Source organism: Panulirus ornatus, chromosome 46 (genome assembly GCF_036320965.1).
Source record: "Panulirus ornatus isolate Po-2019 chromosome 46, ASM3632096v1, whole genome shotgun sequence".
In the NCBI taxonomy this organism is placed as follows: Eukaryota; Metazoa; Arthropoda; class Malacostraca; order Decapoda; family Palinuridae; genus Panulirus; species Panulirus ornatus.
This window is the reverse complement of record NC_092269.1, coordinates 27,519,615-27,532,233: the sequence shown is the minus strand read 5'-3', so window position 1 is coordinate 27,532,233 and position 12,619 is coordinate 27,519,615. Positions and strand designations below refer to the sequence as shown.

The 12,619-nt window shown below is 42.2% G+C and overlaps 1 protein-coding gene across 1 annotated transcript; it reads right to left on the bottom strand.

Moving 5' to 3' along the window:
- Positions 1-1,467: 1,467 nt before the first annotated feature.
- Positions 1,468-12,541, bottom strand: LOC139763163 (uncharacterized). The gene is made up of 5 exons (XM_071688874.1): positions 11,771-12,541; positions 8,095-8,217; positions 6,909-7,080; positions 5,005-5,215; positions 1,468-3,047 (listed from the first exon to the last, which is right to left on the bottom strand). Exons 1-5 carry the CDS (start codon positions 11,783-11,785, stop codon positions 2,924-2,926), a joined length of 645 nt encoding a protein of 214 aa, XP_071544975.1. The 5' UTR covers positions 11,786-12,541; the 3' UTR covers positions 1,468-2,923.
- Positions 12,542-12,619: the final 78 nt, after the last annotated feature.

Below are 12,619 nucleotides of genomic sequence, written 5' to 3'. Positions count from 1 at the left end.
CTTTCAGTTTTAACCATATCAATCTAGAGGTTACTTTCTTACACTCTATCACATACTCCCACAACTCCTGTTTCAGGAGTAGTGCTACTCCTTCCTCTGCTCTTGTCCTCTCACCAACCCCTGACTTTACTCCCAAAACATTTCCAAACCACTCTTCCCCTTTACCCTTGAGCTTTGTTTCACTCAGAGCCAAAATATCCAGGTTCCTTTCCTCAAACATAACCACCTATCTCTCCTTTTTTCTCATCTTGTTTACATCCACACACATTTAGACACCCCAATCTGAGCCTTCGAGGAGGATGAGCACTCCCCGCGTGACTCCTTCTTCTGTTTCCCCTTTTAGAATGTTAAAATACAAGGAAGGGATGGTTTCTAGCCCCCCGCTCCCGTTCCCTTATACGATACGTGAGGAATGCGTGGGAAGAATTCTTTCTCCCCTATCCCCAGGTATATATATATATATATATATATATATATATATATATATATATATATATATATATATATATATATATATATATATATATATATGAATAAAGTGTATAGGAACGCGCACCTTCATAGAACATACAAACCTCCAACAGCCAGGATCGAACCCGGGACCCCTGTGCCGCAGGCGGGAATGCTACCGCTAAATCATGGGCCTAGCCCATAGCCTAGCGGTAGCATTCCCGCTTGTGGCACGGGGGTCCCGCGTTCGATCCTGGCTGTTGGAGGTTTGTATGATATATATATATATATATATATATATATATATATATATATATTGTATATATATATATATTGGAAAGGATCACAATTTTGCGCGTGATCAAGACATTCCTATGAGTCCACGGGGAAAATGAAACACGATAAGTTCCCAAGTGCACTTTCGTGTAATAATTACATCATCAGGAGAGACACAAGAGAGAAATATAAGTCAGTTGAAATACAACGAAGGACGCTTTTTGGTAAACATGCGATTGTCCAAGACTATATATATATATATATATATATATATATATATATATATATATATATATATATATATATATATATATATATATATATATATATATATTCTTTTCCCATACATATTTGCTAATTCCCGCGCTAGAGAGGTAGCGTTCTACAACAGATGATTTAGCTTTAGAGGAAATATTCCTCACTTGGCCCCCTTTTTTTCTTCCTTCTTTTGGAAAAATGGAAATTGGAGGTGAGGATTTCCAGCCCCCCGCTCGCTCCCTTTTAGTCGCCTTCTGCGACTCGCAGGGAATATGTGGGAAGTATTCTTTCTCCCCTATCCCCAGGGATGATATATATATATATATATATATATATATATATATATATATATATATATATATATATATATATATATATATATATATATATATATATAAACCTGATTTCTTCTAGCTTAACATGTCAACCTTTAGGTTGACATGTTAAGCTACAAAAGGTGTTCGAACCACGATAAAACAACCACAGTTACATATATAATACGTAATAGGATTACATAGATGATACTTAACAAGATTGCGTGAATAATACATAGCAGGATTACATTACATAATACATATCAGGTAACACAAAATGGAATAAGAATGAATTATTATATCAAATTATCATATCAAATAGAAATGAATTGATTTATGATATCATCTTTAGATTGTAAGGGAAGTATAACGAGTTATCTTGGTGGAGGTGAGAATTTACCAAGTTATCAACGGGTAGGAGAGTGTTCAGCAAGCTATCTTAGTGTAGGTGAGCTTATAGTTATCTTGGGGTAGGCGGATGTATAGCAGGTTGTTATCTTTGTGCAGGTGAGGGAAGAGCAAGTGTTATCTTACGGTAGTTGGGGTGGTACAACTTGACTTATAAAAGGTTTGATCCGTTTGGTTGGATTGTTATCTAAGCGTAGGTAGTTGTATAGCAAGAGTTGTTATCTTAGAGCAATTGGAGATATAGCCGTTGTTATCCTGTGGTATGTGAGGAGGTATAGCTAAAGTTGTTGTTTAAGGGAGAGTAAGGATATAGCATTTGTGATCATCGGTTCCTATGGGTACAGCAAGTGTTATCTTAAGGTAGGTAGGGGTATAAAACTATACCAAGTGTTGTTAACTTTGGATGTCTAGTATCAAATGTTGTCATATGGTTCGTTGAGTTGTTATCTTAGAGTGATTATATGCACAGAAAGTTATCATAGAGTTGCTAAGTTGCAGCAAACGCTGTTATCTTAGGGTTGTTGGAGATACAGTATGAGTTATCTTAGAGTGGACAGAGGTATAGACATGGTTATCCTACGATTTTTAAGGATAAAGTAAGAGTTAGAGTGGGTAGATGCAAAATGTCGCTATCTTAGGGTTTGAAGATAACAGCAAGAGTTATCCTTGAGTGGGTAGATCTATAGACAAAATTATCTTTGGTTTGGTGATAGTAAAGCAGGAGTTATCTTAAAATGGTTACCTGTATAGATAGAGGTTGGTGGGTGTAAAGCAAGTTATCTTAGAGTGGTTATCTGTATAGACAGAGTTGTTATCTTGAGGTCGGGTGGATGTGTATTAAAACCTGTTATCTTATGGCCGATGAATTTACAGCATAAGTTGTTATCCTGGAGCAGATAGGTGTATAGTTGTCACCTTAAGAATTGTTATCTTAGGGTGGGTAGGTGTACAGCTAGAGCAGTTATCTTATGGCAAGTGAGCAAGTAAAGCAAGAGCCAATATCTTCAGGAAGGTGGCGATGAAAGTAAAGGCTGTTAGGCCAGCGGCATCAAAGGATATCCACAGCTTGAACATCGGGAATTCTAAAGCCAGTAGCTAAATGTCCGGCAGTCAGGATATCCACAGCTGGAGAACCGGTATCCACAGGGCCAACGGGGAGACGTCTGGCATCCTGAGACCCGCTATCCATAGGGTAAACACGTAGGTGACCGGCAGTTCTAGACGACCGGCAGGCCGCCGTCATCACGTATTGCAAGGTACTTTGTTAGAATGAGATCGGCGCATGCCACAGCTGACGGTGACCCGGCCAGTACAGCGACGTCCCACGGGGTCTCCAGATATCTGACGAAAAGGTATATCCGTCAACAGTTACGTAAATAGATCAGATGATCAGAAAACTGGGTGCAGAGAGAAAAATGAAGGAGAGCTGAAGCAGGGAAACTTGGAAATCAGAACCCAATAATGCACCTCGTCAGCAGCTTCCGGGATATCAAGCGATACAAGAGTCCCCAAAGACTCCAAGAGAGTAGGCATGAGTTACACAGAGAAGAGGATATCAGTGGGGGATCTCGCTGTGCGACCACCAAAACAAATGGTCACAGAGAACACTTTGAGATTCGATATATTCAAACTTCTCAAGGACGACAGTTACGACCCTGACCTTTGGTTTGAACCTGAAAGGTCAGGACGAAAGCCAGGCCATCACATCCACGGTTAATGTCGATATACTCGAGTGGTGACGTAAGGTTACGGCAGCAGTGAATAAAGACTCGATATGAAAAGTCATAGTAGTAGGGGTCGTCAGCCTTCACTTGTACATGGAAGACATTACCAAACGAATGTTTCCAAGATGAAAATAATTCGGTTCTGTTTTCACTTAACGACTCTCGCTGATGCTGCTTATTTCCTGGAACTCATAATGGACGTATCTAATCCATTTTGTGAGGAAACTTGTGAACAACTTCAGAACAAATGGATTAGTGAGATATCTCCAGTAAATAAATTTCAAGCTGAAATAACCTGAACAAACCCAGATCTCTCCCAGTCACCACCATAATTGAATACACTGATCAATAGCAACTTTATATATGGGGTAACTGGCAACTCTTCTTGCCTCAGCACGTACAGACATTGTAGGTTACTTGTTTATACTGAAATTACAGATTCCCAACACTGGCGATATTTTTAATTTCCATAATTTTGAAGTTCCTCTTAAATATCTTCCTACAAATCAATGTCATAGGAGTGTAGTAATTATAAACAAACATATTTACTTGAAAATTAAATATCGACGATATACACTTTATACACGAATATAGTGAATATTGAACGCGCAATCTCATAGAACACATGATACCATCCAACAGCCAGGACTCGACCCCACGACCTTTTACGTGGTATTCGGGAAGGTTTACCGCTTGGCGATGATCACCGCCTAATAGCAAAATGAGCGTTCGATTACAAGTAATCGAATACCCTTCGTCATACATCTATGAGCAATATGGGTCTACACCAATCATATCCCAGTCGGCTCACATGACCAGCGTTTAGCATTTTACAGAACCTTACTGTACAAACGAGAAGGTATGTGAACACAATTATAGTGCATTTGAACTCACACTTTCATAGAACAACATAATACCCTCCATCAGTCAGGACTCAAAGTCAGGATCTTTTGCATGATAGTCTGGAAGGCTAATCGCTCGGCTATGATCGCTTCTAATAGAAAAGTGACCATTCGATTACAAGTAACCGAATACCCTTCGTCTCACGTCCATGAGCAACTGGGTATCATATGTTCTATGAAAGTGTGCGTTCATATGCACTATATTCGTGTTCACCTACCTCCGCGTTTGTACAATAAGGTTCTAGAAAATGCTAACTGCTGGTAATGTGAGCCTGATTGAATTTGACCGGCGTAGACCCAGTTACTCATGGATGTGACACGAAGGGTATATAATAACTTGTAAGTGGATAGTGACAATTTACTGCGATCATAGCCGATCGGCTATCGTTCCCACGTATTACTCAAAAGATCATGAGATCGAATCCTGACTTTTGGAGATTATGTGATATATATATATATATATATATATATATATATATATATATATATATATATATATATATATACACTTATATATTACAACCAGGCTGGCCATCACTGTCAGTCATGCAGTTCCATATAAGTCTTATCAATGAACAAAGTCTTAAAGTAACCCCATATTCAGCAGACGTTTCCAAACCCATGGCAGAGGATTTTAACCCACCACAAAATGTCCTCAAACTGTTCTCTGACCTGTTCTTGGCAACGGGATCGGCGCCAGCATCCAGGAAGGTTTTGACAACATGGACAAGTCCCTTCTCGGCAGCCAAATGGAGCGGGGTGTCGAGGGAGGCGTTGACGGAGGTCGGGGAGGCGCCATACTCCAGAAGAAGCATCACCAGCTCGTAGCTCCCCATCCGCACCGCACAGTGGATGGCGCAGTCGCCCAGATCGCTCTCAGTCGCTGAAAAATCGTAAAGTCGGATAAATCGAAATAAATAGAAATACGGATTAAAAACTGCTATGTTCATAGAAAATAAGGTACAGAATCATGGTAGTGTTCGAAGATAGCTTTGGAAATATTTTACTCCGTAGAGCAAAGGGCTAGAAAAGTTATGTTTTCAGTACATTACAAATAGCAGCTAAATTCAGATTGGATGTGAGCTGATAAGATAATTACTCTTCTGTTCCTGACGCTACATAATTAAAGTGGGAAAGCCAGTTTGATAAAATATCAATATTTTCTATAAACAACTTATCACGGGTTAAAAGATCCAGCCCCTGGCTTTAAACGTCTTGAAAATCGGGGGAAAATGCACTGGAAGTTGGGTAGTCTTTTCGTCACCTCCCAGGCGCTGGTATTTCCACTGTCGCCCACACTTCCTGTGGCTCTGGCGGTCACCTCAACGATCTCCATTGTGAACTTAACTGAATTTGTGAATTTTCTTAACACGTGAATTTCTGGACAACCTCTTAGGAATAACACTGGCAGGAGGTTGGAAATATTCCTTAGGCTACGTCAGTTCACTTCGCTGTTCGTTTAAAACATACATTATTAGCCTATCACCCTTCCATTCTTTTTCCATGATTGTAACTTAAGCCGCCGCCTTAAGCCAAGCTGCTGCATCTTGAGACAACCAACAACAACATAGTCTTGTTTAATCTTATTACCCCTCTCCGCTGAGATTCGAATCCGTGGCCTAAGGGTACGAGATTAAGTCCTCTACCAATGAACAAATGAGGTGATCGGAGACTGAATTCTTAACTTCAGGAGTAGGAAAATAGCTGGAACTCTACGTACTTCCAGCGGTGGTTTTTGCTCTTCAGGGCATTATTGATAAGGATAAGGAAGTACAGCGGCCCCATCTTGGTGCCCTGTGGTACACCACATGTTAGGGTTCGTGATGCCGATGTGGCTTTCCTAAAGCGAACGGTTCGGTGTCGCCGAGTGAAGGAAATATCACGGAACTGGATGTGTTGCCAGTGTCTGGCAGTGAAGGAAAATCATCCAATTTTCAGATATTTTTGGAACGCTGGAACAAGTTGTTATATTCCAAACTTTATATGAATCTATATGCATCCATCATTCACAACATTTCTCTCTCTCTCTCTCTCTCTCTCTCTCTCTCTCTCTCTCTCTCTCTCTCTCTCTCTCTCTCTCTCTCTCTCTCTCTCCTGGATGAAGAGAAATAGCCATTCCTCAAAAAAAGCTTTACAAAGTTATATTTGAAAGAAAACTGTCAGTGTGTTAAACTAGGCGGTAGAAACACAGGAGCGAGTGAAAGAATGTAAATGAAATATATTTAGCATTAGGAACCTACATTTCTTTCTTATTTTCATGTTCCAGATTTGCCTTCATACTAAATGATTTAGCTTGGCATCGAATACTGGAAGAGGATGTCTATATACAAGCCAATAATTCTTCTTAGTCACAAACACCTTTTCCAGTTGGCTGTCTCCTAATTCTTACACAATGTGAACCACAAACGAGTTACCTACTGACCAATAGGAGGCGTTCCAGGAATATCCTACAATAAGACATGTTCCAGATGCCCTAAAATAGTAGGTGTTTTGCTAGAGTCTTATGAATTTCGAAAAATGTGGCAAGATTGTCACGGTATTATCTCGGTACAGTGATGGACCACTGACTGACCTACCTTCAGTGGAAGCCCCAAGGTGGAGGAGGAGCTTGGCACAGTGATGGGCCCTGTGGTGGAGAGCTAAGTGGAGGAGGGTAGCTTTCACCTTGTGAGCCTTGCCCTCCGAGGCTCCCAGCACCAGCTCGTACACCGCCCCGACTTCGATGTTTCCAGGTATACATGACACCACCTGTGGGAGACCAGGAGTACACAAGGGTACTCAAAAGGTACTGAGGGGGACTAAGGGGATTACGAAGGGTATATAGGGGTACTAAAAGGTACCTAGAGGGACAGAAGGGGACCACTGGTGACACAGGGACACAAGTGGTGACACAGAGACATATCTGGTGATAAACATCACTTGTGACACAAGGGTACCATTAGTGAAAGAGTCACCAATAGTGAAACAGGGACGCCACAGATGACAAGGGGCACAGTCTACAGTGTGTAATGAACCCACTATATACGGTGCATCATTAACCTACCATATACAGTGTATCATCATTCTAATGTCTACAGTATACAACCATCTACAGTATAACAGCCCACTGTCGCCAGTACACCAACCCACTGTCTACAGCATTCGTAGCTCAACATTCATCAATGTACAGCTTTAACCCCTGCGTTCCTAGTTTACCTTTCTTCGTATACTAGCCTCATAGTCTACAATCATACTGTATACTACTTCCATAATCTAGATCCTCACAGAAGGCCCCATGGTAATTTATTAGTCTACAATCCTAGCTATACTTACTTTATAACCTACTTTCATAGTTTACACCTAAGTACTTATTTGTTGTATGCTTATAGTTTTATTGTCCAAGATCATCCATCTCTTCTGTCTAGTGAATTAATGAAAACTCGATCATACATTTATGAAACATGAATGTATTACATTATACATGACAGCTAATGACTGGATGTTTTGCATATGAGGCCGTTTGTTCGTCTGTTCCTGACAGTACCAAGCGAAAATGGGAAAGGCAGATGTTATGTATAAAGAGAGAAAACGCTTTCTTTTATGTTGGCTGAGATGTATTGCCAATGAGGCCATATATTGAACTACTCTTGACGCGACCAAGAGGAGACAGGAAAGATTGGAAACAATGGATGGCTATTTGTTCGTCTATTTTTAACGCTATCTGGAGAAAATGAAAAAGGCAGTAGTTGGATATAAGAAATGGATTTTCTTATGTTGGCTTACGGTGCGGACGTCGTCCGTGGTGATGGCTTGAATGGTCGTATTCAGTCGTTGGAGTCGTTCTTCAGGGGTTGGTCCAGCAGGGGTCGCGGCTCCAAGACGTTTTCGTACGCATCCTCCACTTGTCTGTACGGGAGGTAGTGTCAGTCTCATTGGGTGAAGGTGGTGGTGAAAGCCTCAGTGGGTGAAGGTTGTAGACTTCACTATGAGCTATACGTTCACTAAAAATTCTAACTAACCAACCAATCAACAACAGTTATCCCCCTTGAAAAATTCAACTGTAATCCCCTCCTCTCTAGCCGCTCTGCCACACCTCATCTTACGCAAGGCTTTCACCACATCTCTTTTCACCAAAACACTCGCAGTGACTCTTGCTTCGTATTCCTTCCCAACCCAACCACGCCTCATCTGCAACTCCGTCATCTACCACACTGAGTTGCCCTTCAAAATATCCATCCCATCTCTTCCCCTCGTCTTTTCCTGTTACCAACTTCCATTTGCCCCCTTCGCTGACGATCCTATTTTCCTCTCGTTAGCGAGGAAGCGCCGGGAACAGACGCAATACGGCCACTCTCCAGCTGGCACCGAGACCAGAACCCTCGCCCTACCTACAACTAACCCCTACAGACCTTGCTTTACTATCCCAACATGGCCTCCACTGACATAGGGCTTTTACTACACATAGGTTGAAAAAGTTTCCCCTCACACACACACACACACACACACACACACACACACACACACACACACACACACACACACACACACACATACACACACACAAGAGCCACATACTTCTGTTTACACTGAACTAATTGGGGAAAGGAGAGCAAGTTCTCCATCGATCTTCCCACATTCATTGACACGGTAAGAGTGACTCCAATACTTACAATTCAACAAGTATCTCTGGCCTCGTGTTTAACGGCCATCGTTCCCAAACTCGTCTTTATTACTTCTAACTTATCATGATAGACTTGACTCTCTCGCCTGCCACACGACCGTGCCAACTTAAAAGATGAAAGATTTTGATCATCATACGTCTTCTTGATCATTTCTGAAACCCAAATGTGTTATTCTCATGTTAGCTGAGACAACACCGGCAACTGAATGTCCTAAACAAGGCGATATAATCAACGCTATACATGCATACAAACATACATACATACCCTATCCTAAGACAGGTTTCTAATTCATCGACCAACCTCTGGGTGAAGGATGAACAGCTAGGTTGAGTGTGGACTGACTGGCACAACCAGGATTTGAACCTATGTGCCCGATCCCAGGCAGCTCGTGAATGCTAACGCTAACTGTTGGACAGACTGGGGAATACTTGTGTACTGTAAACTTAAAGCACTGGAAGAATTGTTGTGAGGTAAGCTTAATCTACCGAAAAATCTGCTTAACTGTAAGCTTAATGTGCTGGAAGATCTGCTTTGCTGGAAGGTTAACGTACTGGAAGATCTGCTGTATTATAGGGTAAATGTTCTAGAATCATTGTAAGCTTTATATATCGGAAGAACTGTTGTCATGTAAGCTTAATATACTGGAGGATCAGCTGTGCTGCTGTAAGCTTAATATACTGGAAGATCAGCTGTGCTGCTGTAAGCATAATATACTAGATCAGCTGTGCTACTGTAAGCTTTATATACTGAAAGATCAGCTGTAATGTAGGCTTGATATACTTGAAGATCAGCTGTGCTGTAAGCTTAATATACTGGAAGATCAGCTGTAATGTAAGTTTAATATACTGGAAGATCAGCTGTGCTGTTGTAAGCTTAATATACTAGATCAGCTGTGCTGCTGTAAGCTTTATATACTGAAAGATCAGCTGTGCTGTAAGCTTGATATACTGGAAGATCAAATGTGCTGCTGTAAGCTTGATATACTGGAAGATCAGCTGTGCTGCTGTAAGCTTAATATACTGGAAGATCAGCTGTGCTGTTGTAAGCTTAATATACTGGAAGATCAGCTGTACTGCTGTTAGCTTAATGTACTTAAAGATCAGCTCTGCTGTAAGCTTGATATACTGGAAGATCAACTGTGGTGTAAGCTTGATATACTGGAAGATCAGCTGTGTTGTAAGCTTAATATACTGGAAGATCAACTGTGCTGCTGTAAGCTTAATATACTGGAAGATCAGCTGTGCTGCTGTAAGCTTAATATACTGGAAGTTCAGCTGTACTGCTGTAAGCTTAATATACTAAAAGATCAGCTCTGCTGTAAGCTTGATATTCTGGAAGATCAGCTGTGGTGCTGAAAGCTTAATATACTGGAAGATCAACTGTGCTACTGTAAGCTTAATATACTGAAAGATCAGCTATGATGTAAGCTTAATATATTGGAAGATCAACTGTGCTGCTGTAAGCTTATTATACTGGAAGATCAGCTATGATGTAAGCTTAATATACTGGAAGATCAACTGTGCTGCTGTAAGCTTAATATACTGGAAGATCAGCTGTGCTGCTGTAAGCTTAATATACTGGAAGATCAGCTATGATGTAAGCTTAATATGCTGGAAGATCAACTGTGCTGCTGTAAGCTTAGTATACTGGAAGATCAGCTGTGCTGTTGTAAGTTTAATGTACTGAAAGATCAGCTATGCTGTTAGTTTATTATACTGTAGGATCAGCTGTGCTGCTGTAAGCTTCATATACTGGATCAGCTGTGCTGCTGTAAGCTTATCATACTGAAAGATCAGCTGTGCTGCTGTAAGCTTAATATACTGGAAGATCAGCTATGCTGTAAGCTTATTATACTGAAAGATCAGCTGTGCTGCTGTAAGCTAAATATACTGTAAGATTAGCTGTGCTGTTGTAAGCTTATTATACTGAAAGATCAGCTGTGGTGCTGTAAGCTTAATATACTGGAAGATCAGCTGTGCTGCTGTAAGCTTAACATACTGGAAGATCAGCTGTGCCGCTGTAAGCTTAGTATACTGGAAGATCAGCTGTGCTGCTGAAAGCTTAATATGCTGGGAGATCAACTGTGCTGCTGTAAGCTTAATATACTGGAAGATCAGCTGTGCAGCTGTAAGCTTAATATCCTGAAAGATCAACTGTGCTGCTGAGCTTAATATACTGGAAGATCAGCTGTGCTGCTGTAAGCTTATATACAGGAAGATCAGCTGCTTAAACTTAGTATGCAGAGAGATCAGCTGCTGCTGTAAGCTTAATATACTGGAAGATCAGCTGTGCTTTTGTAAGCTTAGTATACTGGAAGATCAGCTGTGCTGCTGTAAGCTTAATATACTGTAAGATCAACTGTGCTGCTGTGGGCTTAACATACTGGAAGATCAGCTGTGCTGCTATAAGCTTAGTATACTGGAAGATCAGCTGTGCTGCTGTAAGCTTAATATATTGGAAGATCAACTGTGCTATCGTGAGCTTAAAATACTGGAAGATCAGCTGTGCCGCTGTAAGCTTAGTATACTGGAAGATCAGCTGTGATGCTGTAAACTTAGTATACTGGAAGATCAGCTGTGCTGAGTAAGCTTAATATACTGGAAGATCAGCTGTGCTGCTGTAAGCTTAATATACTGGAAGGTCAGCTGTGCTGCTGCAAGCCTAGTATACTAGAAGATCAGCTGTGCTGCTGTAAGCTTAGTATACTGGAAGATCAGCTGTGCTGCTGTGAGCTTAGTATACTGGAAGATTCAATTCATCGTCAATTTGTTTCTTACTGTGTAGGCCATCATGACACGTTCTTGGCTGACTCTCCCTCACTGCTCTCACTAATGTTACCGCTCTCCCAAACTGCTCTCACTAGTGTTACCGCTCTCCCACACTGCTCTCACTAGTGTTGCCGCTCTCCCACACTGCTCTCACTGATGTTGCTGCTGTCCTAAACTGCTCTCACCAGTGTTACCGCTCTCCCACACTGCTCTCACTAGTGTTGCCGCTCTCCCACACCACCTCACACGGAAAGATGGTTTCCAAAGTAACACAAATTGGGACTATTGTCTCCTTGTAGTCTGGCGCGGCGCCCGCACGTGCAGCGGCATTCACGTGCGCCAGAGGGCCCCACGCTCTGAACACGTACCCCAGTTAAGAAGCCTTTGAGCTCAGTAGACTGGCGCCAGAATGTTCCACGCCCTTGCACACACTGCACACGCATGCCAGCTGCCTCAACGCACAGAACACCTACACCAGTTGACTCAACGCCCCCTATGCATAACAGCAGGCTCCATGCACCGTGCACGCACACCACTAGGCTTCACGCCCCGGGCATGCACACCAGCTGACTCAACGCACTGTGCACGCACACCAGTAGGCTCCACGCCTCGTGCAAGCACGTCAGCTGACTCACCGCACCATACACATACGGCAGCAGGCACCACACCCTGTGCACGCACACCAGTAGGCTCCACGCCCTGTGCACGCACGCCAGCTGACTCTGCGCCACTTAAACGCAGGACTGAGCGAGCTGCTGTGCCCAGCGTAGCCAGCGTCACTGACCACCAACCACTCCTCCTCCTTCCTCCCTCCTCCCTCCCCTCCTGGATGACTACCGTGCCATAGCGTCTCCTGCA

What these genes read in the sequence shown, in the direction of transcription:
- LOC139763163 (XM_071688874.1), bottom strand. An exon ending in CCACGGACGACGTCCGCACC is followed by an intron (nt 7,081 to 8,094) that starts GTAAGCCAACAT and finishes GGTCTCCCACAG; the next exon opens with GTGGTGTCATGTATACCTGG. An exon ending in CCTTGGGGCTTCCACTGAAG is followed by an intron (nt 5,216 to 6,908) that starts GTAGGTCAGTCA and finishes ACGATTTTTCAG; the next exon opens with CGACTGAGAGCGATCTGGGC.